At 41.8% G+C, this 27,485-nt stretch overlaps 1 protein-coding gene across 5 annotated transcripts; it reads left to right on the top strand.

Annotated features, from left to right (window-relative positions):
- Positions 1-2,693: 2,693 nt before the first annotated feature.
- On the top strand, positions 2,694-26,968 carry LOC118367717 (aromatic-L-amino-acid decarboxylase-like). Of its 5 annotated transcripts, none has more exons than XM_035751329.2 (14): positions 2,694-2,821; positions 7,783-7,990; positions 9,043-9,156; positions 9,825-9,944; positions 12,101-12,235; positions 14,273-14,422; positions 15,638-15,704; positions 15,873-15,967; positions 16,744-16,811; positions 18,217-18,293; positions 19,322-19,341; positions 19,585-19,683; positions 22,600-22,701; positions 24,553-26,968. In XM_035751329.2, exons 2-14 carry the CDS (start codon positions 7,790-7,792, stop codon positions 24,751-24,753), a joined length of 1,449 nt encoding a protein of 482 aa, XP_035607222.1. In that variant the 5' UTR covers positions 2,694-2,821; positions 7,783-7,789; the 3' UTR covers positions 24,754-26,968. The 5 variants fall into 5 exon arrangements, with proteins under 5 accessions (XP_035607222.1, XP_035607223.1, XP_052350414.1 ...); XM_035751330.2 differs by lacking the exon at positions 2,694-2,821 and adding an exon at positions 5,383-5,471; XM_052494454.1 differs by lacking the exon at positions 2,694-2,821 and adding an exon at positions 5,477-5,498.
- The last annotated feature ends 517 nt before the right edge of the window (positions 26,969-27,485 follow it).

Here is a 27,485-nt window from a genome sequence, read left to right as displayed (position 1 = left end):
AAAGTATTAACAGTAATATCAATTAACAATATTCGTTGTAACAGTGCCGTTCAACAGGTGGCTGTGTGCTAAGCCTCTGTCTATCAGGCTGTGTGGAAAGTGAGTAGGATCTCATGAACTCCTTGTGAATCAGCCCTTCCTGCCCATGCACACTGCCTTCGCCATGAAGAAACTTGATTTATTTTTATCATTTGATTTCATGTGCATATCGAGTTCATTTCTTATGTGTTTGTCATGTAAAAACCTCTTCACAAATGTCTATAATATTGGAATGTTGCTGGTATGGAACTGGAGTTGGCTTGGGCATACAGTGTACATCTTTTCATAGTTCCTGCAAGTCATCCTAAGCTACTCAGACATCACTGACTCTCAACACTAACTGTTTAGGCCTGTTAGATACAGATGTGTTTTTTGTATTCAGAGGCGAGTTCTCTCACATAGTGTCTTGCTATGAACTAGAATGTTACTAGTGACATTGAATCACCTGCAAAGTAGTGAACTGATGAAAGTGAATTAAGTAAATGTACTTTTTTATATTTCAGAGAAATGAATGTAACTGGGTTGCTCAGGGTTGACATGGAGCCTGTTGAAAACTGGTCATATCGTCAGACCAGTGAGATTTTGTATGTGCGATGTTGTGTAGTTCTGTTCATCAACTTGGGGTTAATAGTATTTCACCAAATCATTTTTTATTTAGTAAGGAGTTTGGCCTTTATGATGTTCGTTCAGAATACCAGTAGTTTCTCCCAAACAGTAGTACAGCACAGGTGTCCTCTTCTCTCTTGTGTAAGTCTGTTTGTCAGACTATTATGTTCTGTTTATTGTAATTAGAATAAAACATTAATACATTGTTATTAATTTAAGCAGGGATGGTATTGTCTTGGTAGAGGTTTTACCTTTTTCCTCATTACTCAATTACCTTGAGTCCTAATCCAGGTAATTACAAATGCATTTAAATCACTGCATTCTACTTGCAAGTCATTCTGTTTCTTTTGAAAACTATTGCAAATGCTAATTATTATAGATGGCATTACATTTCCACTGCAACTTACCATGAGTTTAGTTATATATTTTCATCTAACTATCATAAATGTCTGCTTGAAATGTTCAACTGTACATTGGGTTATAACGTCACCCTGTTTTCCCACTCGATGGCAGACAACCACTACGAAAGCTAATCAAATACTCTACTTAAATGGGAAATCATCCGTTGACACAATAGCAAAGCAAATACCCCGCATTATGTTTTGGTAAAACGCTGTGGGATTGGGCTGGAGTAACCACTCTGAAATTCATAGACAGATATGGATGCAAGGACTGAGCATCCATGATATCAAAATGATAGTTTCAATCATGTTGTTTTGAAGCCATGTAGTTTGTGAACAAAGAAAATGTAAACAAACATTGGAGTAAATCAAGCTTATATTTTGGGTTCTGATGGGGTACGGCAGTTGAACTAAGCTTGAGGCATTTATAAGCTATATTCTTCAAGACTCAGTGGAAAGCTACATATCATTAATTTATAAGTCCAAAAATGGATTGCCCCTTTAAGGGGCAAACGTCATGAACTAACACATTTCACATTAAGGATTGTTCACGTCCCAACAATCAAGATTCATTCAAAAGCATCACGGATGTTGGCACAAAACTTGGACAGTTTGCTCGATACAGACCTAATGCTGCGTTAATAGCATCTTGTAAAGTCGTAAATACAAGCACAGAACTGTAAAGAAAAATCCACTTGACCGTCCCTCCAACTGGTAATTACTAGGAAACTGTTCTATTATCCCTGAGCGCCGACTTCTCCCATGTTGAACTCTGACGTAACCCACTAAGGAAAATACCTCCATAACATAATTTTGGGAAGTAAAATTAAACAAAATATTATTTATAAAAATAAATCTATTAATATATAGTTGGTGAACACTATAATTTGTTTGCGAGCACTATCTGTATTCTTGTCTACGGTCGATGCAGTTCAAGGGGGTTTAATGCATCTTACTCATATGTACAACTTCACAAATGGTAATTACCACCTTGCCACTTGGTAATGAATGCAGCATTAGAATGGAGCAATCATCCAGGCCCCATAAGAGGATGTAGATAAAACAACATCCTGGTTAAGCAGATGAGAGTTGAGATGTATCATTTTATCTTGCTTAAGATCTTTCGTCAGATTGGCATCTGTGTATTTAAGCATTGATATATCCAGACACTAGAGGATGCATAACCATATGTATTTTGGAACTATTTTTAGCTTGTTAACAATGGGTTGAGTCTCAAATATTATCCCTGGAGGCGTAAATGTCAACATAGTTCTCACATTTGTGTTAGAGTTAAATCAACAAACCAACCTCAATCAAATATCAACCAAAAATGTATACCTAAAATGAGTTAACAAGGTTTATAAGTCATTTGTAAATGTAAAATTAGTAGTTTAAGTCTGTAATAAAGTTATACCGCATTGGTTGAAGTTATGTTTGTCAGTTAGCTGCTTGCCAAAACCCAAGATTATCAGGCTTTACTGGTAAGTGGTAATACTAACAGTAATATAGGTTAACAATAGTAGTTATAATAGTGCCGTTCAACAGGTGTGCTAAGCCTCTGTGTCAATCAGGCTGTGTGGAGAGTGATTAACTCCTTGTGCCCTTCCTGCCTGTGCACACTGCCTTGGCCCGGAGCCACACTCCCATTGGCTAGCTGTGGGGGCCACTGGGCAGATAAAAGAGCCGTGCTCGCCGCTCCTGATGTACACCACTCACTGCTGCGGTGTGTGAAGACTGAAAGAGAGGAGGACCCGACCACGGCTGTGCTCGACAACGTGAGTACACCCACCGCCAACCACCTGTCTATTATTCTTTGGGTTTATCAGGACTGCAGGTCTCCACCGGGCTTCAGAATACATGCACACCAGGGGCTGTAGCAAATTTCTCAGAGTAGGAGTGCTGATCTATGATTAGTAATTATGATCAGAGTTATTTTGTCCAGTGTGTGTTCTTTTGCCCATTAATCTTTTATTTTTATTGGCCAATCTGAGATGGCTTTTTCTTTGAAACTCTGCATAGGAGGCCAGCATCCGAGTCGCCTCTTCACTGTTGACGTTGAGACTAGTGTTTTGCGGGTACTATTTAATGAAGCTGCCAGTTGAGGACTCTGTGAGGCGTCTGTTTCTCAAACTAGACACACTAATGTACTAGTCCTCTTGCTCAGTTGTGCACCGGGGCCTCCCAGTCTTTCTATTCTGGTTCGAGCCAGTTTGCGCTGTTCTGTTAAGGGAGTAGTAATCCTTGTATGAGATTTTCAGTTTCTTGGCAATTCCTCGCATTGAATAGCCTTCATTTCTCAGAACAAGAATAGACTGACGAGTTAATTTTTTTCTGTCCATTTTGAACCTGTAATCGAACCCACAAAGGCTGATGCTCCAGATACTCAACTAGTTTAAAGAAGGCCAGTTGTATTGCTTCTTTAATCAGTAATCAGAACAGTTTTCAGCTGTGCTAACATAATTGCAAAAAGGTTTTCTAATGATCAATTAGCCTTTTAAAATGATAAACTTGGATTCCCTAACACGCCGTGCCATTGGAACACAAGAGTGATGGTAGCTGATAATGAGCCTTTGAAATTCCATTAAAAATCTGCTGTTTCTAGCTACAATAGTCATTTACAACATTAATAATGTCTAGACTGTATTTCTGATCAATTTGATGTTATTTTAAATGGACAAATGTGCTTTTCTTTAAAAAACAAGGACATTAAGTGACTTCCAACCTTTTGAACGGTAGTGTATATAAAACATTTAGTGCAGCAGATATAGTGGCAAGAAAAAGTATGAACCCTTTGGAATTACCTGGATTTCTGCACAAATTAGTTTTAAAATGTGATCATCTAAGTCACAACCATAGGCAGTCTGCTTAAACTAATAACAAATTGTTTTTCTTGTCTATTAAATAGATCATTTAAACATTCACTGTGTAGGTTGGAAAAGTATGTGAACCCCTAGGCTAATGACTTTCCAAATGCTAATTGGAGTCAGGAGTCAGCTAACCTGGAGTCTAATCAATGAAACGAGATTGGATATTTTGGTTAGAGCTGTTCTGCCCTATATATATTTTTTTTATACAAAATTAGACTTTGCTATTCACAAGAAGCATTGCCTGATGTGAATGAAAGAGATCTCAGAATACCTAAGATTAAGAATTGTTGACTTGCATAAAGCTGGAAAGGGTTACAAAAGTATCTCAAAGCCTTGATGTTCAGTCCACGGTAAGACAAATTGCCTGTAAATGGAGAAGGTACAGCACTGTTGCTACTCTCCCTAGGAGTGGTCGTCCTGCAAAGAGGACTACGAGAGAACAGTGCAGAATGCTCAATGAGGTTAAGAAGAATCCTAGAGTATCAGCTAAAGACGTACAGAAATCTCTGGGACATACTAATATCTCTGGCGAGTCTACGATACGTAAAACACTAAAGAAGAATGGTGTTCATGGGAGGACACCACAAAAGAAGCCACTGCTGTCCCCCCAAAAATTTGCTGCATGTCTGAAGTTTGCAAAAGAGCACCTGTATGTTCCACAGCACTTCTGGCAAAATATTCTATGGACAAATTAAACTAAAGTTGAGTTGTTTGAAAGGAACACACAACACTTGAGGTAAAAAGGTACAGCACACCAACATCAAAACCTCATCCCAACTGTAAAGTATGGTGGAGAGAGCATCATTGTTTGGGGCTGCTTTGCTGCCTCAGTGCCTGGACAGCTTGCTATCAACGGAAAAATTAATTCCCAAGTTTATCAAGACATTTTGCAGGAAAATGTTAGGCTGTCTCTCCGTCATCTGAAGCTCAACAGAAGTTGGGTGATCCAACAGGATGACCCAAAGCACAGAAGTAAATCAACAGAATGACTTCAACAGAAGAAAATATGCCTTCTGAAGTGGCCCAGTCAGGGTCCTGACCTCAAACCGATTTACATTTTTTTTTTCTTCAAAACTCTTCAGTCTGCATTACCAACATGCATCTTGGCCTAACAGTTAAACTCACTCAAAACACATACTTAATGTTTCAAAATAAACTTGTTCAACCATAGCTGGCAACAATTCTCACTCAGAAAGCCTACATTGTCACTCATAACACACTGACCTAAAAAACACTAACAGGCAGCATTAAATAAATGAACTTCTCTTTGAAGTTGGAATGATTTTTCACAGAAATCAGTTTCATTATATAATAAGAACACATTTTCACTTTGACTGTCCTAAAATATATGTAACAAGAATGAATCAGAAATACAATTTGCTTCAATTTCTACAGGGCGGGGTTCAGACCCAGGGCCCTGAGCTTATTGATGACCTTGAGGGCATTACTGTGTTGAAGGCTGAGCTGTAGTCAATGAACAGCATTCTTACATAGGTATTCCTCTTGTCCAGGTGGGATAGGGCGATGTGCAATGGCGTCAGCTGTGGATCTGTTGGAGGTATGCAAATTGGTTTTAGGTTGTCAGGTAAGATGCAGGTGATATGGTCCTTAACTAGCCGTTCAAAGCACTTTAATGATGACAGAAGTGAGTGCTACAGGGCAATAGTAATTTAGTTCAGTTACCTTCGCTTTCTTGGGTACAGGGACAATGGTGGACATCTTGAAGCAAGTGGGGACAACAGACTGGGATAGTTAGAGATTGAATATGTCCGTAAACACTCGAGCCAGCTGGTCTGCACATACTCTGAGGACATGGCTTGGGATGCCATCTGAGCCGGCAGCCTTGCGAGGGTTAAAACACTTAAATGTCTATACACCGCTCTCGTTGTAAAATCAATTTAGAAATCTAACATTCAATTATTGCACCCACACTTCTTGCACGTGCCAAGGACTCTACGGAACCCAAACCGAATGCGGATGCGCCATCGTGCATACATTTATGTTGTCCCCCTACACCAAACGCGATCACGACAAGCAGGTTAATATCAAAACAAACTCTGAACCAATTACATTCATTTGGGGACAGGTCAAAAAGCATTAAACATGTATGACAATTTAGCTAGTTAGCTTGCACTTGCTAGCTAACGTTAATTTATCCTATTTAGCTAGCTTGCTGTTGCTAGCTAATTTGTCCTGGGATAGAAACATTGAGTTGTTATTTTACCTGAAATGCACAAGGACCTCTCCTCCGACAACTAATCCACACATAAAACGGCCAACCGAATCGTTTTCTTGTCATCGCTCTTCCTTCCAGGCTTTATCATCTTTGAACTTATATGGTGATCGCATCTAAACATTCATTGTATTACCACGACAACCGGCAACAAAGTTAATCTTTCAATCACCCACGTGGGTATAACCAATGAGGAGATGGCACGTGGATACCTGCTTCTATAAACCAATGATGAGATGGGAGAGGCAGGACTTGCAGCACGATCTGCGTCAGAAATAGAACTGAGTTATATTTGACATTTTTTATTTATTTATTTCACCTTTATTTAACCTGGTAGGCTAGTTGAGAACAAGTTCTCATTTGCAACTGCGACCTGGCCAAGATAAAGCATAGCAGTGTGAACAGACAACACAGACTTACACATGGAGTAAACAATTAACAAGTCAATAACACAGTAGAAAAAAAGAGAGTCTATATACATTGTGTGCAAAAGGCATGAGGAGGTAGGCGAATAATTACAATTTTGCAGATTAACATTGGAGTGATACATGATCAGATGGTCATGTACAGGTAGAGATATTGGTGTGCAAAAAAGCAGAAAAGTAAATAAATATAAACAGTATGGGGATGTCAAAATATTGTCTGTGAGTATAACAGAACTGATATTGCAGGTGAAAACCTGAGGAAAATCCAAACAGGAAGTGGCCTCTATTTTGAAAGCTCCGTGTTCCATAGCCTGCCTTTGCTCCATTTAAAGGGACATCAACCAGATTCCCTTTCCTATGGCTTCCCCATGGTGTGAACAGTCTTTAGATGTAGTTGCAGGCTTTTATTTTGAAAAATCACACATTGTATGGCTGGGTGCCAGCAGCGTTTTGTATGCGCAACAGCTTGTCGCAGCCATTTTCTCTCTCTCTCCTATAGAATAAGCTACATTCTCGGTTGATATATTATCAATTATATATTGTAAAATCAACCTGAGGATTGATTATGAAAAGTTTCTACGAACATTACGGATACTATTTGGAATTTTCGTCTGTGATGTCATGACCGCTCGAGCCTGTGGATTTCTGAACATAACGCGCCAACCAAATGGAGGTATTTGGTTTTTTATAAAAATAATCTTTATGGAACAAAAGGAGCATGTATTGTGTAACTGGGAGTCTCGTGAGTGCAAACATCCGAAGATCATCAAAGGTTGGTGATTTAATTTATTGCTTTTCTGACTTTCGTGACCAATCTACTTGGCTGCTAGCTGTTTGTAATATTTTGCCTACTGCGAGAGATGTCCTTACATAAATGCTGGGTATGCTTTCGCCGAAAAGCTTTATTGAAATCTGACACGCCAGGTGGATTAACAACAAGCTAAGCACGATTGCTGGTTTGGGTTCTGTGTACTCACGTAAGCCACGGAGATCGGGAGCACAAAGTCCTCGTGAGTGGCAGGGGCCCACGTCGGCAGCTCAGTGTTGATTTCCTCAAAGCAGGGCGAAGAAGGTGTTTAGTTTGTCTGGAAGCAAGGTGTCGTTGTCATAATGTGGCTTGCTAAATCGTGTGTGTGCGTGCAATCAGTATTAAGTTTGTAGGACTGTTAGTGAAGGTTGGGACGATGAAGTGGGATATTTGTCTGTTCCAGTTGTACAATGGACGCTACAGAGTTCCGGAGGAGAGGGAAGGAGATGGTAGACCTGATAGCAGATTACCTGGAGAACATAGAGCAGAGGACGGTGTACCCCGACGTGGAGCCTGGGTACCTGCGGTCCCTCATCCCTGAGGAGGCCCCTGAGGAGCCTGACACCTACGAGGACGTGGTCAAAGACATTGAGAGGGTCATCATGCCTGGGGTAGGCGGCCAAGATGATTCTATTATTATAGATGAGGTGACTATTGATTGAAGGCTGATTACAGCTGTAACATGATGGTAAAACTTTACTTGAAGGTGGCATAAATAAGGTATTCATAACTTGCTATAGGTCAGGTACTCTGTTATTGGAGATCCGCTTTCTCCCAGATTTCATCAGTGAAAAGTTAAGCATTAAATATGAAAGCATTGATGATACCAATGGGCTGTTTACCCAGTGGCTTCCGGCTGCATTGAACATGAGATCATGAGAACATACACAAGTCAATGCACACAGTCAATAACTGCTAAGTTATGGGGGAGGCATTATCACAATATCTGTATCAACTTCTGGTCTGTTGACTGTTTAGTGACCATTCAGAAGATGTACAGTAAGGAGTTTCAGTGTTGAACGTTTTGTTAACAAGACAGTGTTCCGTTGTACTGAGAAATCAGTTCACGAAAGCTCACAACTGTATATGACACGTATCAACCATGTAGTTGTTTTTGCAAATGGTTGTAGAATTCCCTGCATTCTGTGGCCTTTCACATGGCAAAGTTCAATAACATCAATAATCTCACCACCAGAGAAACAAACCCAGTTTTAATATATCTACTCCCAACCCAAACCCTTTCCTTAGCTGTAACATGAAAGCTGTTTTTCCATTATCAATCTGACCCTCTAAAACATTTTTTTTTTTCTTTACCCTCTCTGCTTTTAACAGTGTGGAATAAGCCCGGTTAGTCTAATGAATGACTCACCATGGGAAAGCATGTAAGGGAGACAGGCAAGGACACTGGCAGCCTCTAGCTTGGTGCCCCAAACACGCACAAGACTGGAATTCAGCCTGGAAAAGTTTAACTGCCATGCTCAAGGGCTAGAGCACTTTAGGGGTTAAGTGCCTTGATCAAGGGCTCAGTGGCACCATGGCAAGGCATGGTATTTAGCAGGATTTTGATACTAGCAAACCTCAGATTTACTCTGTCAGGTTACACCTAGGATTCGAACCAGACTAACCTCTAGGCTACCTGACACGACCCTTCCTCTGTGTTTAGGTGACCCACTGGCACAGCCCGTACTTCTATGCCTACTTCCCCACGGCGAACTCCTTCCCGGCCATGCTGGCAGACATGCTGTCTGGAGCTATTGGTTGCATCGGATTCTCCTGGGTATGTATGACCTTGTCATCTGTTTCTGTCATCCTCTCTCTTTCTTTTGAATGTGATTTGAACAGTATCAACATTTTAAGACAAAGGAATAGTTCACCCACATTACAAAATTACATGTTGGCTTCCTTACCCTGTAAGCAGTTTATGGACAAGGTATGACAGCAATCCATGTTTTGGTTAAGATTCCATAGCACTGTTTCCAAATATTAACGTTTTAGCATTTGTGGCACAAATTCAATACATTGATGCGAAAAATGCTAATATCGGTCCTTGTCCAAATGGTGTGGTAACCTGCCAGCCCGGCGTGTACAGAGCTGTGTGTTAACCCTGTCTCTAACCCCACGTTACTGTTGGCTGCCAGCCCGGCGTGTACAGAGCTGTGTGTTGACCCTGTCTCTAACCCCACGTTACTGTAGGCTGCCAGCCCGGCGTGTACAGAGCTGTGTGTTGACCCTGTCTCTAAGCCCACGTTACTGTAGGCTGCCAGCCCGGCGTGTACAGAGCTGTGTGTTGACCCTGTCTCTAAGCCCACGTTACTGTAGGCTGCCAGCCCGGGGTGTACAGAGCTGTGTGTTGACCCTGTCTCTAACCCCACGTTACTGTAGGCTGCCAGCCCGGCGTGTACAGAGCTGTGTGTTGACCCTGTCTCTAACCCCACGTTACTGTAGGCTGCCAGCCCGGCGTGTACAGAGCTGGAGACAGTCATGATGGACTGGCTGGGGAAGATGCTCAAGCTGCCAGAAGACTTCATCGCCGGGACACACGGACAAGGAGGAGGTGTCATCCAGGTAAAACTACCCACCATTTCTTTGGGGTAAGACGATGCATTGCTTTTATTTCCACAGTTGTATTGCTACATTGCCACAACATACTTTCAAATACATTTACAATTCAATTAATTAATTTAAATGAAAAATGTAGTCGGATATTTGTCGTAGTCGTATTTCAAGTAAGGATATCCAAGAACAATATAAATCTAATATTTGTACAGAACACATGGTATTCACAGTAGGGTCAAAACTGGATTTACAGCCCCTGCCACTTTGCCTTCTAAAACAATGCAGATGTTAGAAAAATAGGAAAAGCAATTGACTGCTCACGATTCTGTCACTGCCAGCAATTTGTCTGTCATATATGTTTTGGTTATTGTTTGCCTCACAAAACCAGATAAACAGCAGTGAATTGCCTTTTAATATGTCAGTCAAAGATGGGCGTGTGTGTTTTGTGGTTGTGGGTACTTATTTCGTGTGGTAAAGTGTTAATTTATTGTTGTGGATACAGCAGTGCAGCTGAGGTGACTGTCTCAGCCAGGGATGAGATAGGAGAGGTGGCTTAGGCATGAGAGAGAAGGCTGACAGATAATTGAATGGCCCTCTATTGAATCCATCGAGGATCATCGCTCATCCTAGGGGTGTTTTGTTTGTGGCTGGGGTTTTAAGTGTGCTTCATTATGGCAAAAAGTAGGCCTCCTCTCACTTGTTGCTAGCCTTATGAGAGCTGTGACAAATTGCCATCTCACCTGATGCATCATGTTCAGATGAGCATTTGAAAGAGTATGAGATGCATTTAGGAGCAGTTTTATCAAACAGAAGCTAATGAGTGAGATTTGCATTTATGATTGTAAGTGAAATTATTATACTGAAAAATCAAATCACATGCATCCTAAACAACAGGTGTGGACTACTGAAATGCTTACTTACGGGCCCTTCCCAACAAAGCAGGGAGAAAGAACATAGAGAAATAATAGAAAAGTTAACCATGTAATAATAGATACATAATGAATATGATGACTTGTCTTTATACAAGGACTACCAGTACCTAGTGGATGTGCAGGGGTACGAGGTAATTAAAGTGCAGTGCATTCGAAATGTATTCAGACCCCTTCACTTTTTCCACATTTTATTACATTACAGCCTTATTCTAAAATGCATTAAATTGAATATGTTTCTCATCAATCTACACACAATACCCTATCATGACAAAGTGAAAACAAGTTTTCGAAGGAAGAAGAAACAAAACAGTTGACAGTGCATATCCAAGCCATGAGGTCGAAAGAATTGTCTGTAGAGCTCCGAGACAGGATAGTGTCGAGGCACAGATCTGGGGAAGGGTACAGAAATATCTGCAGCATTGAAGGTCCGCAAGAACACAGCAGCCTCCATCATTCTTGAATGATGGAGGCCACCTCCCCCTTTGGCATGGGTCCTCAGATCCTCAAAAGGTTTTACAGCTGCACCATCGAGAGCATCCTGACGGGTTGCATCACTGCCTGGTATGGCAACTGGTCGGCCTCTGACCGCAAGGCACTATAGAGGGTATTGCGTACGGCCCAGTACATCACCAGGGCCAAGCTTCCTGCCATCCAGGACCTATATAGCAGGTGTTGGGGTTAAAAATTGTCCAAAACTTCAGCCACCCTAGTCATAGAATTTTCTCTCTGCTACCGCATGGCAAGTGGTACCAGTGCGCCAAGTCTAGGTCCAAAATACTTCTAAACAGCTTCTACCCCCAAGCCATAAGACTCCTGAACATCTAATCAAATGGCTACCCAGACTATTTGCAGTACTCTCTTATCATCTATGCATAGTCACTTTAATAACTCTACTTACATGTACATATTGCCTCAATTACCTTGACACCAGTGCCCCCGCACAATTGTTATTTTACTGCTGCTCTTTAATTATTTGTTACTTTTCTCTTATTTTTTTAAAGTTATTTTCTTAACTGCTTTTTTGGTTAAGTGAATGTGCATATGACTCCGCAAAGAACAAGAGCTATTTGAAAACCATCAGGTTTATGTGGAGCAAATTTTACATGTGAAGTCTGTTTTTTATAGAACGTGGGACCTGCCTAAGACCATAGAGGATGTACATGTTGCAAGGCCTACTGGTTTGACTGAAATCATCGAAACTCACCCCACTTACATTCGTCTGTCTTTCTGTAGGGTACGGCCAGTGAGGCAACTCTTGTGGCTCTCCTAGCTGCCCGCTGCAGGGTGGTCAGAATGATCCTGGCCAGTGACCCACAACGTCCAGAGACTGGCATTACCTCCAAACTGGTGGCCTACTCCTCCGACCAGGTCAGGTTTCTACTCATGCTCTTATTAATCCTACTCCTACCCTGAACAGGTCAGGTCACAAAACCAGATGAGCACTATAGAGCACTTTAACCCAATCAGTCCCACCATAATGCAGGTGCGTTTTGCAGTACAGTATATACTGTACTCGATACCATCTACTGCATCTTGCCTATGCCATTCATATCTTTATGTACATATTCTTTATCCCTTTACACCTGTGTGTATAAGGTAGTAGTTTTGGAATTGTTAGGTTAGATTACTCGTTGGTTATTACTGCATTGTCGGAACTAGAAGCACAAGCATTTCGCTACACTTGCATTAACATCTGCTAACCATGTGTATGTGACAAATACATTTGATTTAGATTTTTTTGGACTTATTTACCAATAGATCGAGGGAATAATTTCAAAAATAATTAAGTATATATAATAAACAAATGTTTTTTTTCTTCTCTTTATAGTTTTGGGTATTAGTTCCTCTTTCTATTGTTTAATATAATATACAGTGCATTCGGAAAGTATTCAGACCCCTTCACTTTTTCCACATTTTGTTAAGTTACAGGCTTAATCTAAAATTGATTAAATAAATGTTTTCCCTCATAAATCTAAACATCTACACCCCATAATGACAAAGCAAAAACAGGTTTTTAGAAATGTTTGCAAATGTAATTAGTTTATTTTTTACAGAAGTAAAGAAAACTAAGAATGCTAAGTGTCACACCGTTCAGCTGGCTACCGGGGTCAGCCCGCAGGAAACCGGCCCACCACAAGGAGTCACTAGAATGCGATGAACCACTTAAATCCCCATCAGCCAAAAGCTCCGCTAACCCAGACGATGCTGGGCCAATTGTGTGCCGTCCTATGGGACTTACCGGCCACGGCTGGTTGTGGCACAGCCCGGGAATGAACCCGGATCTGTAGTAATGCCTCTAGCACTTGTGTTTTAATGGGCCACTAGGCTATAAATAGGAGGTAAGTGCAATGGTTAGGTCACTCTGAGGAAGACTTCAGCTTGACGTTGAAACGACAGTCACCTGTTTGCATCCTCTACAACTTATTAAAGTGAGCTAAAATAAATCAATCTTGCGTGCTCCAACTCCTTTTTGCCTTGAATTAGTCATTTTGTACGTTTTTCTTGGTAACTTTCTCGTGATATGGGTCTGTTTGTGTTGGAGGAATTAATTTCCTATATGTTCAATTAAAACATTCTGTCTGTTTTTAAGAATTTGTAAGATACTTATTTGCATAAAATGGACAGAGACCAGTCTCATAATTAATCAGTAGTGTTTATTTTCGATAGCTCTGGTCATAATACAATGTACATTGGTTTATATACCTCTGACGATAGCTCCATTCGTTTCTAACAAGGAACAGAAAGTCCTTGTACTAATTCTTGGCGAAAACTACACACATTACATTCAGTATTATGATTACAATAAGATTCAAACATCCATACAGTAACATAGTAGTATTCGGTTTAGTTATAGTTCTGATTTAAATGTATACATAATTTGGTCATTTTTTCATTAAAAACCCTTAACAGTTTGTCAGGCAGCACAGTCATGCTAGCTCTGCTCTGTTGACCTGAGCAGCATGGGATTAGGTTATGGCTTTGCCCCGAGGACAACACTGGCCTTTATGGGGAAGAGGATAACAGCCCTTTTCTCCAGGAGTGACGTTACACACAGTACAACTGGTCCTTTAACGTCTTACTTGATGGACGGACTACAAACATTATTTCATCTTTGGGTGAATGTACAGTACTATATGCCGAGATAGAATGATAATTTAGACTGGTTTAAAATAACCTATTAGCATCATCTGGCTTAAGTCTGCTGGCCGAGACAATGTTGGCTGTCTTTTAAGTCACCAAAATCACTGTCTTTCTTTGGCTATCTTGGGAGCTCTACTCCCTTTGGTTGGACGTTGGTCACCAACTTGAAGTGACCTACATGTTTATCATCTGCTCTGTTTGGGTTGTTACAGTTGGCTATCTTGAAGTCACTTGTGTTAACTCTACTCTATTCTCTTTGAACAGGCTCATTGCTCGGTGGAACGAGCAGGTATGATTGCCGGAGTGAGGATGAAGAAGATTCCGACGGAGCAGTCAGACAAGTATGCTGTCCAGGGAGAGACCCTCCGGAGAATGATACAGGAAGACAAGGCTGCAGGACTCATCCCCTTCTACGTAAGAACAGAACGCACTCATCCCCTTCTACGTCAGAACAGAACGCACTCATCCCCTTCTACGTCAGAACAGAACGCACTCATCCCCTTCTACGTCAGAACAGAACGCACTCATCCCCTTCTACGTCAGAACAGAACGCACTCATCCCCTTCTACGTCAGAACAGAACGCACTCATCCCCTTCTACGTCAGAACAGAACGCACTCATCCCCTTCTACGTCAGAACAGAGCGCACTCATCCCCTTCTACGTCAGAACTGAACGCACTCATCCCCTTCTAGGTTAGAACAGCAAGCACTCATCCCCTTCTAGGTTAGAACAGCAAGCACTCATCCCCTTCTACGTCAGAACAGAGCGCACTCATCCCCTTCTACGTCAGAACAGAACGCACTCATCCCCTTCTACGTCAGAACAGAACGCACTCATCCCCTTCTACGTCAGAACAGAGCGCACTCATCCCCTTCTACGTCAGAACAGAACGCACTCATCCCCTTCTACGTCAGAACAGAATGCACTCATCCCCTTCTACGTCAGAACAGAACGCACTCATCCCCTTCTACGTCAGAACAGAACGCACTCATCCCCTTCTACGTCAGAACAGAGCGCACTCATCCCCTTCTACGTCAGAACAGAACGCACTCATCCCCTTCTACGTCAGAACAGAACGCACTCATCCCCTTCTACGTCAGAACAGAGCGCACTCATCCCCTTCTACGTCAGAACAGAACGCACTCATCCCCTTCTACGTCAGAACAGAACGCACTCATCCCCTTCTACGTCAGAACAGAACGCACTCATCCCCTTCTACGTCAGAACAGAGCGCACTCATCCCCTTCTACGTCAGAACAGAACGCACTCATCCCCTTCTACGTCAGAACAGAGCGCACTCATCCCCTTCTACGTCAGAACAGAGCGCACTCATCCCCTTCTACGTCAGAACAGAACGCACTCATCCCCTTCTACGTCAGAACAGAACGCACTCATCCCCTTCTTTGGAAGTCAGAACACACGTCCATTTACATGTACAAGCATTGAGGCGGCAGATTGGCACTTAGAATAGACACATTCATTTTCCCCTTATTATAAAGAATATGCCACATGTTGTCCAAGACAATAGTCAAACAGAAATAACCAATAGTCCAATACAGTCCACAAACACATTCTTATGAATATCATGTGATTTGACAGAAATCGTTGATTTTTGTCCTTTCATTTAGTTCTGTGCTACTCTTGGGTCCACTCCCTCATGTGCATTTGATCACATTACTGAACTTGGGCCCATATGTAAGTATGATTCTCAAAGCATTAACACACTCCTAAAGGCTGTCTATTAGCACTGACATGTGGTTGTAGACTGATAAAGACATAGGAATCTACTGTACAGCCATGTCTCAGGACCAGCTTTGTATGTTTCTGTACTACTGGTTCTACACATTTGTATTTTTGTCTCAGGTAATGCAGAGAAAATCTGGATGCACATTGATGCTGCATATGCTGGGAGTTCCTTTATCTGTCCTGAATTCAGACCCCTGTTGAACGGCATTGAGGTTAGAAACCACACACTTCCAGTTAAATTGCCAGTGAACATACTTGTATTTTACACCCATTATAATTTGTGTTTGATAATAACTTAAATTAACTGTCAAGAGGGAAGCGTGCTAGAATAAGTAATATACCCAATAATCCGTTGGAAATTAGAACAGCATCCGTTGGCCTTTTGGATAGCATGCGTCTTCAACCGAACAGAGCCGAGTGGAGTGACACACTGAGAGCACAGATAAGGCTAAAGTAATTTCCTCAGGCATCATCAGACCTTTAGATAAAACCTTGCTGCTCTCCTCATCAAAGAAATATCACTGTTTATTAGCGACACAAGTTCAAACAATGTTGGGGGGTGGGAGACAGGGATGTAGTAGAGGAGGCGGGAACGCGCGCGCGCGCGCACACAAACACACACACCTGAATGACAGGGGGGCAGACACGGCTCCCTCTGCAGCTGAGGCTGGTTGCTAGGATATGAGTGATAGGCAGGCTCATGCATCTGTCAGCATGGTAACAACTGGGCCCCTCTGATTAATATTGTCTCTTATTGCTGCCTGCTTTTGTTGCGTCTGTGAAGGCAGGTGGGAAGGATATGGTGATAGGCCAGCTGCAGTCAGTGCAAACCTAGTGATGGCAGCAAGGGGCTTTGACAAATCAAATATATTCTAAGACCACGGTTTTCCTGGAATTCAAGATGGGAAAAAATGGCTTGTGTATAAAGACCTGTACACTTACGTCAAAATCAGCTGATTTGATTGGCTGACTCTTTTATCTCTTTCAGTTTGCAGACTCTTTCAATTTCAATGCACACAAATGGCTGTTGGTCAACTTTGACTGTTCTACAATGTGGTAAGTTATCAAGTGATTGACAGTCAGCCTTTGTAGAAACATCGTTTTATTATTGAACAAGTTGTTTTATCTGACCAGGGGGACAGTCTGTAAGATTCCCTGCTGGTCATTTAAATAAAATCATACAACAATCATACAAGTAAAATCTTTATTTGTATAATATATATTTTTCACTTTGATTTTGTATGACCCCTTAGTTTCTTTTCTGTTCTATGGGGAGAGGGGAGCGGCTTCAGCATGGTTTTTAATATTGATTCAAATCTAAACTACCTTCTGAGCTCAGCACGACACTGTGCAACTGTATAATAGTGTAGCCTAGTGGTTAGAGCGTTGGACTAGTAACCGGAAGGTTGTAAGTTCAAACCCCCGAGCTGACATGGTACAAATCTGTCGTTCTGCCCCTGAACAGGCAGTTAACCCACTGTTCCTAGGCCATCATTGAAAATAAGAATTTCTTCTTAACTGACTTGCCTAGTTAAATAAAACAATTTTTAAAAATACGTGTCTATAACCTAAAATCTAAGGCTGTACTATTCTCCCCATCCTTAGTTACACTGTTGCTTAATGTGGCTATTGTCTACACTTCTCTACAATGGGCCGACATAACAAAGTCACCTCCAGAAGCACTATCTAGACACCTAAAGCATTCTTTAAACATGGTGGGTGGGAATAGGCATCCCATATGCCCTCTCTCATCACCCCACAAACAACCCCAACATTTCTTGTTGATAGAACGCTCAATGCCCTCTTCCAACCCTGGTGAGTTGCCATGACAAAGTCAGTTAACAAAGAAAATGACTTATGTAAGGAGAGACTTATGTAGTCTGCTCAGAAATAGCTGTGCTTTTTTATGACGCTATAGTGTATTTTAATAACTGTAATACAGTTAAAATTACTTGTAGCATCTTAGTTTATGAATGGTATTATTGGTTTATAACAGTTTGTAACAATACGTCAGCTGAATCTGTAACTGATAGACCCTGGTCTCACTTATGATCTTACGTTCTTGTTTCATGCTCAACTGATTGTGAAAACAGAATTCTTTCAACTCATTTTCAGAGACAAAATCTAGAGCACAAGTTGTGCCAAGTCATTGTTTACAAAAACATAATTTATGCTGCTGTGTCATCCCCTGTAGGGTGTCCCCTTAGATCATTGTCACTTTACAATACAACTTTATTGTTCAATAGAAGTTAACAAAAAGAGAATATACTTCAATAAAATAGAGATTATAATTTACTTCAATACCGTGTGTCTTTTGTAAGACTTAATGTAGCACTGAACACCTGTATGTGGGGGAGCCGTTTTCTTTCTTAAAAAGCCTTGCCCTTTAGCCCACCCTTATGTTTTTTGTGGGAGCTCTCATAGGGTAAGAGTGTTTAAGTGTTTCAGTGTCTGTCCATAGGGTGAAGAAAAGATCTGATCTCATTGGGGCCTTCAAGATGGATCCTCTATACCTGAAACATGATCATCAAGAGTCGGGTAGATATTTTTGCACTGACAATAGTCTGTATTGACATTACTTTTTTTGTGTTATTTCCAATCTATTAGGTTTAAATGTGGTAAATCTAGCAATAGTCTCATCAGCCTATTTACAGTATGGTGGTTTAATTTGATCAAGTGCAGATGATGCCTGTAGTCCCTGTAATGTAATGGGATGTGAATGGTGTTAGTGTGAGAGCCCAGTATATCACATCAAGGATCTGAGGGTCTGTCGACCTGCTCACCTCACAATCCTGCTGGCTTTAGGCTTGCTAATAAACCCAAGGTGGATAAACTAATACTCACCACCACAGCCCCATGTTTTATATGGCTAGGAAGTGTGTGTGTGTGTGTGTGTGTGTGTTCATGTACTGTAGTTGTACCATATGTTTGTGTACTTGTGTTAGAGAGTAAATACAATAAAGCGTCCAAACGCTGACCAAATAACACGCAATATGTCAGTCTAAAACAATTCAATTACCGATGTCCCACACGTCCTCCCCACAAAACATTTGCACTGTAATAGTCCACTAATGGTCTTGTTGCATCGCTGCCTGCCAGTGTTAGCCAGTGACAGAGTGTCACCCATCTTAGATGCAGATGTATTCTCCCAATTGGAACCCTATTCCTTAGATTGTGCTATACTTTGTCCAGGGCACCAAAGGACTGTACAAAGTGCACTATGTAGGGAATAGGATGACATTTGGGATGCAGTTCAACACAACACTGAAGCCTCCTCCTCCTTAATTGGACTGACAGAAAGACAAAAGACTGGCCAACCTCTCCTCACAGAGAAGGCTGCTCACAGTAAGGCCACTGCTTCCCCAGTTCCAGCTCAGTGAAATTACAGGTTATTACCACTGCAACAGGGCTTTTCTACTGTATGTGTAGAGAGAGGGCGAGAGATCGGTTTATTATCTAGGGAGAGAGAGAATAAAGGTCAGCGACGGTAACAACATTCAATAATATGTTAATAATTCAAATGTTGGCTGTGCTAGTAGTATAATTACTCATCTGTTTATTCACAGGACTGATCACAGATTACAGGGTAAGCTGAATGGTTATCTATTATCATTATATTCTGTCTATGTGTAAGTGGCACTGGATGTCATATCAGAGTTCACTCTGTTTTCTCCACTAACCCTAACCCACTTATCCCTCTCTGCCTCATCCTATCTCACCCTACCGCACCCTCTACCTCACCCTCTCTCCCCCTACCTCACCCTACCGCACCCCCTCTACCTCCCCCTACCTCACCCTCTCTCCCCCTTTACCTCACACTACCTCACAGCACTGGCAGATTCCACTGGGCCGAAGGTTCCGCTCTCTCAAGATGTGGTTTGTGTTCCGGATGTATGGGCTCAAAGGCCTTCAGGACTACATCCGTAAGGTAACAGCAAAGCACAGAAACAGCTCAGGTTCCCTTCCTCTGTATCGGTCTGTCAATCAAATCAGCCTGGTCTGTCTGTCTAGCTCTATCAGTAAATTAAGCAACAGCAACACAAGGCCTTCAGCCATACTGCATTCATCTACTGTCTTTATTAGATTGAAAAACTCCAGTAAAGCGGAGACTGCTCGGCATCTGACCGTAAGCCGCTACAGAGGGTAGTAGTAGTAGTACGAATGGCCCAGTACATCACTGGGGTCAAGCTTCCTGCCATCCAGGACCTATATAGTAGGCGGTGTCAGAGGAAGGCCCAGAAAATGGTCAGACTCAAGCGGTACCGGAGCACCAAGTCTAGGACCAGGCTCCTCAACAGGCTCCTCAACAGCTTCTACCCCTAAGCCATTAGACTGCTGAACAATTCATAAAAAATCGCAACCGGACAATTTACGTTGACCCCCCCCTCTTGTATACTGCTGCTACTCGTTGTTTGTTACCTATGCATAGTCACTTCGTCCCCACTTACATGTACAGATTACCTCAACTAGCCTGTACCCCTGCACACTGACTCGGTATTGGTGACCCCTGTATATAGCCTCGTTGAGGAGTGTTACTTTTTATTTTATCCTGCTTGGTAAATATATTTTTTTTTCTTGAACTGCACTGTTGATTAAGGGCTTCTAAGTAAGAATTTCACGGTAAAGTCTATATTTGTTGTATTCGGCGCATGTGGCAAATAAAGTTTGATTTGACATGTTTGTAATCAATTATAAGTCGGCTAGTTGTCTTTTTACAAAACAGTGCTATTCAACAAGTTGACCATTGCCTACTATAGGTCAGATGACAGAAATGAGTCTTTTCCTATCATCTTGGTACAGCAGCATATAGTTTCTCAATAGACATACGAACACTAAGTGAATTATTATAGTGGACACACACGGACCATTAAACCTCATAGTGGTGGTGGCTGGGAATGAGGAAGTGGAGTGCTCAGCTAATAATCAGTTAGGACCAGAGTTTTGGCCTCATTAATGACTGATTTGGCATTGGAGTTATTACTAATAGTCCTGTCCTGGCTGTTCTCACTCAGCCTTTGGTTACAAATACTGCACATCATGATGTACTACTGTGTAATTGTGATTCCATGCAATGATACACGTTTCAATTCTCATGAAGCATTTAATGCCACGCACAGGGTACTTTGATGATTAGTGAATGGATTACACGTTTGATCCTGTGGTGAATAAGATTTTGAACAGGATGAGCTGGAATAGGACATTAGGTTTGAGCATTCCCTCCAAGGAAGGTTGGACAGTTTGACTATTTCATGGTTATTTTCTTCCGATTTCCGGACTTCTTTGTTCAAACCTAGACCTAGCCCAAAGGCCGGCAGATGGCGATATTGAATTGTTTCATTTTATCGTCCAAAGGGAATCTATGCAACCGTACATTTGTATCCCCCGTGGACTGGTTTGTGCATAAAATATTCTCCATTCAGGCTGCAAAGGCATCACTGCTTCTTAACTTGATTTAATTGTGAGAAGGCATACAACAACTGGGAAAATATGCATACTTACTTTATGAAACACCATTTTCCACCAGAATGCTAGAGTGGCTAATTGCAATTCCCGGATGTTGCGTATCGCGTTCAGCCAATCAGGTTGCAGCAGACTGTTTACCATTGGTCTGAACGCTGTACGCAATGTCTGGAAGTATCTTTAGCCACCATTTTGTCACCACTAAATCAAGTTAAGGAGGAAATCGATGCCTTTGTAGCCCACATGGAGAATGTTTTATGTACGAACTGGTCCACTGTGGATACAAATGTATAGCCGGCTGAATACTGTAGATCCTCTTTGGACAGTAAGCTGAAATGACTCAATATTGCCATCTGCCAGCCTTTGGGCGAATACTGACTGTTTTATGACTAGATTCATTGTCAAAGAGCTTGTGCATTAATTTCCATACTGAGATATACTTGGTTCCATGGGCATACTAAACAACAATGCATTTTCTGTTAGATTCAGGAAGTTGTATGGTTAGGGCCATGTGCTTTAATGTTTAGTATTTTTCACTCGTCAAACAGTTGTCATCACATTAACCCTTTGGTTGAGAATGGAGCCCTTCTCAAGGGTGAATGACCATTAAAGAAAATGTAGCTACTATTGCTGAAAAAAAACGTGTCTTACAACAAAAAATATTAATTACACTTTTGTTACCAGGGTGTCACCTAGTGTCCATATCAAGAAGTTCACCTTAACCCATTTCCATCTGTAGCACCGCAGACTGCTGTCTGCAGTAGTGTAAGGTACTTAAGCAAAAATGCTTTAAAGTACTACTTAAGTAGTTTTTGGGGGTACCTGTACTTTACTATTTATATTTTTGACAACTTTAACTCCACTACATTCCTAAAAAACATTTTTACTTTTTACTCCATAAATTTTACTTGACACCCAAAAGTACTCATTACATTTTGAATGCTTTTAGCAGGACAGGAAAATGGTCTAATTCATGCACTTCAAGAGAAAATCCCTGGTGTTACCTACTGCATCTGATCTGGCTGAGTCACTAAACACAAATGCTTTGTTTATAAATTATGTCTGAGTGTTGGAGTGTGCCCCTGGCTCTCCGTTAAAAAAAAATAAAAACAAGAAAATCGTGCCGCCTAGTTTGCTTAAAGGAATTTGAAATTATTTATACTTTTAATACTTAAGTATATTTTAGCAATTACATTTACCTTTGATAAGTAAGTATATTTAAAACCAAATACTTTTTTACTTTTACTCAAGTAGGATTTTACTGGGTGACTTACTTTTCTATTAAGGTATATTTACTTTTACTCAAATATAACAATTGGGTACTTTTTCAACCACTGGCTGTCTGAGTATGAATGAATGACTGACTGTCTCTCTGCCTTCATAGCATGTGGAGTTGGCCAAAGAGTTTGAGAGCCTGGTTCGCGCTGACCAGCGCTTTGAGATCAGCGCAGATGTCGTGTTAGGGCTGGTCTGCTTTAGACTAAAGGTAAGACAATTCAACCAACTGTGAATGTTAGTTCAGCACATGATCATTGAACAGACGTAAACTATCTTTGGACTGGAGTAGACTAAAACTATTTCTTGTTAGGTCTATGGTAAATACACTGCTCAAAAAAATAAAGGGAACGCAAAAATAAAACATCCTAGATCTGAATGAATGAAATATTCTTATTAAGTACTTTTTTCTTTACATAGTTGAATGTGCTGACAACAAAGTCACACAAATTATCAATGGAAATCAAATGTATCAACCCATGGAGGTCTGGATTTGGAGTCACTCAAAATTAAAGTGGAAAACCACACTACAGACTGATCCAACTTTGGTGTAATGTCCTTAAAACAAGTCAAAATGAGGCTCAGTAGTGTGTGTGGCCTCCACGTGCCTGTATGACCTCCCTACAAGGCCTGGGCATGCTCCTGATGAGCATCCGCCAACTCCTGGACAGTCTGTGGTGCAACGTGGCGTTAGTGGATGGAGCGAGACATGATGTCCCAGATGTGCTCAATTGGATTCAGGTCTGGGGAACGGGCGGGCCAGTCCATAGCATCAATGCCTTCCTCTTGCAGGAACTGTTGACACACTCCAGCCACATGAGGTCTAGCATTTTCTTGCATTAGGAGGAACCCAGGGCCAACCGCACCAGCATATGGTCTCACAAGGGGTCTGAGGATCTCATCTCGGTACCTAATGGCAGTCAGGCTACCTCTGGCGAGCACATGGAAATGCCACCCCATACCATGACTGACCCACCACCAAATCGGTCATGGTGGAGGATGTTGCAGGCAGCAGAACGTTCTCCACGGCGTCTCCAGACTGTCACGTCTGTCACGTGCTCAGTGTGAACCTGCTTTCATCTGTGAAGAGCACAGGGCGCCAGTGGCGAATTTGCCAATCTTGGTGTTCTCTGGCAAATGAAAAACATCCTGCACGGTGTTGGGCTGTAAGCACAACCACCACCTGTGGACGTCGGGCCCTCATACCACCCTCATGGAGTCTGTTTCTAACCGTTTGAGCAGACACATGCACATTTGTGGCCTGCTGGAGGTAATTTTGCAGGGCTCTGGCAGTGCTCCTCCTGCTCCTCCTTGCACAAAGGCGGAGGTAGCGGTCCTGCTGCTGGCTTATTGGCCTCCTTCACGTCTCCTGATGTACTGGCCTGTCTCCTGGTAGCGCCTCCATGCTCTGGACACTACGCTGACAGACACAGTAAACCTTCTTGCCACAGCTCGCATTGATGTGTCATCCTGGATGAGCTGCACTACCTGAGCCACTTGTGTGGGTTGTAGACTCCGTCTCATGCTACCACTAGAGTGAAAGCACCGGCAGTATTCAAAAGTGACCAAAACATCAGCCAGGAAGCATAGGAACTGAGAAGTGGTCTGTGGTCACCACCTGCAGAACCATTCCTTTATTGGGTGTCTTGCTAATTGCCTACAATTTCCACCTGTTGTCTATTCCATTTGCACAACAGCATGTGAAATTTATTGTCAATCAGTGTTGCTTCCTAAGTGGACAGTTTGATTTCACAGAAGTGTGATTGATTTGGAGTTACATTGTGTTGTTTAAGTGTTCCCTTTATTTTTTTGAGCAGTGTAGTTTTAGTTTACATTTTGGAACCTATGCTTCTTATGCATTGTTCACATTGCCTGCCGGCATCCATTTTTTTATTTTTTAAAAAAAGTATTAGACTATTGTAACATCCCAAATGGCACACTATTACCTATATAGTGCCCCTCTTTTGACCAGGGCCCTATGGCCATATAGGGAATAAGGTGCACTATATAGGTAATAGATTGTATCCCAAATAGCACCCCATCTAACCTTTCCTCCTGAAAGGGTTCCAACGAGGTGAATGAGACCTTGCTGAAGAGGATCAACAAGGGCAGGAAGATCCACCTGGTGCCGTGCCTGCTGTCTGGTCAGTTTGTGCTGCGCTTCGCCCTCTGCGCCCGCAACACTGAGTCACGTCACATCCGTGAGGCCTGGCAACTCATCACACAGCTGGCCGAAGAGGTCATGCAGGAGCTGCCCCACTGACCATCCACATGGACTAGACAGGCTGGGTTGGTCCAGGAGCTGTATGTATCAAGCAGTATTTCAGAGTTAGAGTGCATGTCTAGGATCAGGTCCCCCTGTCCATTCATTATAATCTAAAAGGCTAAACTGATCTTAGATCAGCACTCCTACTCTGAGATGCTTGATGAATAAGGGTCCTAACCCCACCTGACCATGGCCAGTATTCAAAAAGTGTCTCAGAGTAGGAGTTTCCATGTTATCTTATTCCTTATGAAGTAAAAGGCTAAACTGATCCTAGTTCAGCACGGTTTGATGCCTACTCTGAGATTCTACAGGCCTGGATCTCACTCAGTGGAGGCTCCTGGGGGGAGGACGGCACATAATAATGTCTGAAATGGAGGGACTGGAATGGCATCAAACCATGCGTTTGACATATTTGATACCATTCCACTGACTCCGATACCAGTCATTACCACGAGCCCATCCTCCCCAATTGAGGTGGCACCAACCTCCTGTGATCTCACTGTTTACATCATCAGCAAATTGCAGCCCTTTCTCTCTGCTGTCTGATCCCATGTGTGTATTTATATGTGTGTTTTGTGTGGTTGTATGTGAATCAATTAATTTGTGTGGGTGAGCGTGACTAAATTAAAGGGGCTTTTTGGGTGAAGCAAATCATATCCAGATGTTAAGGTTTTGCCTGATAAGTTACTGTAGTGTAGGGTTTACTGACAATACACAAGCATGTGTTCTATGTAAAATGACTGAGTTCTGCTGTGGAGCCCCAGAGTTCTGCTCTGACGCTACATCAGTGTGCTAAATGAGAGGCCAGGCTAGAGCCGGGCCCCCCCCAAGGCTCTGTGTATGCCCCGCCTGCTTCTCCAACCTCACCCACCCTGCCCTGTCCCCTCTCAACCAACTGTTCATCCAAATCACTTTATAGAAGGGTCAGCATGCTAAAAATACAGGCAAGTACTTAGTATGAGTGGGGCTTTATCCTGTCTGAGAGTTATCCAGGCACTGATCACTCAGCTGTGTTTACCTGCTCTAGTGGAGTTATTATTTATCCCCTTAGGGACATATTGATTAAAACATTGGTGTAGTCTAGGTCCCTAAAACAAGATTTAAGAGTCAGAAAACATTGTATGTTTTGGCTCCATTATACAGTAAGAAGAGTTAAAAAAGACTAACCTTTTAGTCTTGCTGTTTGTCTGAAGTATTGCCTTCCAATGTTTGAGCTGTTCACTGTTTTAATGAAGACAAAAAAGTACAAAAATGAACAGCATGTTGCGATTATGCCAAAGAGAGACACAGGTATCGTATGCCAGAGACACAGGTATCGTATGCCAGAGTTGGGGCCATTCCCATTTTAAATTCAGTCAGTTCTGAAAATAAACTAAAATTCCAATTCCAAAATGTTCTCCTAGAGAAGCATTGAGAAAAAAAATGTAATTCCATAATCGACTAAATTAAAAAGGAATTGGCCCCGACCCTGGTTCATAACCAGCTTTGTCTTGAACATCATAATAACCCATGAGACAAATAAGAGCTCTTATGGGAGCATCAGTTAAAACACTTATAGTAGGCCTTTGCCCTGAAGTGCATGAATAAAATATTCAGACAACAGTTAATGTCTCAGTTGATTTGAAGAGACACAAAAACAATATGTACCTAGCTTCACTTATTGCAGTAGCAGTGAGACAAGGAGGAATTGACTTGAGAGGGTCTCCCCTTAAGCTAATATGAATGAGTTTCAAATGTGTGCTTTACTGTATGCACATCATATGGTTCTGTTGGATAAACAAACCAGTTGAATTGGATTAGACCTTTAAAGCTGTGAATCCCAGCATGTCAGAGTCACTCAAAATAAATTAAGTCATCTTAAGAGATAAAATATCTCTCACTGGTTTGATTCACAAGTCAAGTGTGCCTTTTGAATGAGGAATGGAGGGGTGTGTGTGTAGAATATGTGTAGTGGTCTCTATTTGTCTCTTTTGTGTCTTTACTTGATATAACCAGCTGACCGCTTCAGTCAACACTAGGGGGAAATTGCATTGTACGCTTGATCAGCTTTTACCTGGCAATATGCTGGTAGTGCAATCCTATGTTTTTTTGAAGTGTAGATGTATTCTTTTATAGGCATTTGAGTGGCTTTGTGGCTTCCTGCTGCTTGTCTGCCTTGTGGCATCATTGTATGCTCCTCTTCACACAAAAAAATAAATGTGTTTGCAATGTGTGTTTGAGTATGTCATACTTTCACATTGGTACTATTTAAAACTCAATCAGCACTATCAGATCATACCATTTCAAATACATTGTCTTCAGGAGTTTGTGTGACACCCTTGCAAACCACTAGATGGAAGCATTGTCACAGTCCAGTGAGGGTTGGAGCAGTAAAACCACAGATGGAAAAATGAGATGGATATTTCACTGGATGTATACATGTGAGAGGAAGCCCACTGGTCAGCAGTGGGAGAAAATGGAACGAGATGGATTTCGGGCGACAATGCACATTTTCTCATCCATCAATCATTTGATCTCAATACGGTTTTCTGTTCCCAAAACTAGAATGTGTTAACAGAGTGGACTAAGTTGTTTAGAAGGAATGCAAAGGTTGAATTGAGTTATTGCACACTTCACAGAGGAGGCAATCCCTAACGGAAATATGCAGATGCGTGCGAGAACACGCCAATACTTATGGTAGTTGTAACGGCCGTTGGTGGTGGAAGAAGAGGAGGACCAAGGTGTAGCGT

The sequence above is a fragment of the Oncorhynchus keta genome, chromosome 34, assembly GCF_023373465.1.
Source record: "Oncorhynchus keta strain PuntledgeMale-10-30-2019 chromosome 34, Oket_V2, whole genome shotgun sequence".
In the NCBI taxonomy this organism is placed as follows: Eukaryota; Metazoa; Chordata; class Actinopteri; order Salmoniformes; family Salmonidae; genus Oncorhynchus; species Oncorhynchus keta.
This window is presented reverse-complemented; position numbering and strand designations above follow the sequence as displayed.

Bases quoted from the DNA above. Each gene is read 5' to 3' on its own strand.
- LOC118367717 (XM_052494453.1), top strand. The intron at 16,812-18,216 runs GTAAGTTATCAA...GTCTGTCCATAG, and splicing joins TTTGACTGTTCTACAATGTG to GGTGAAGAAAAGATCTGATC. The intron at 22,702-24,552 runs GTAAGACAATTC...TCCTCCTGAAAG, and splicing joins TGGTCTGCTTTAGACTAAAG to GGTTCCAACGAGGTGAATGA.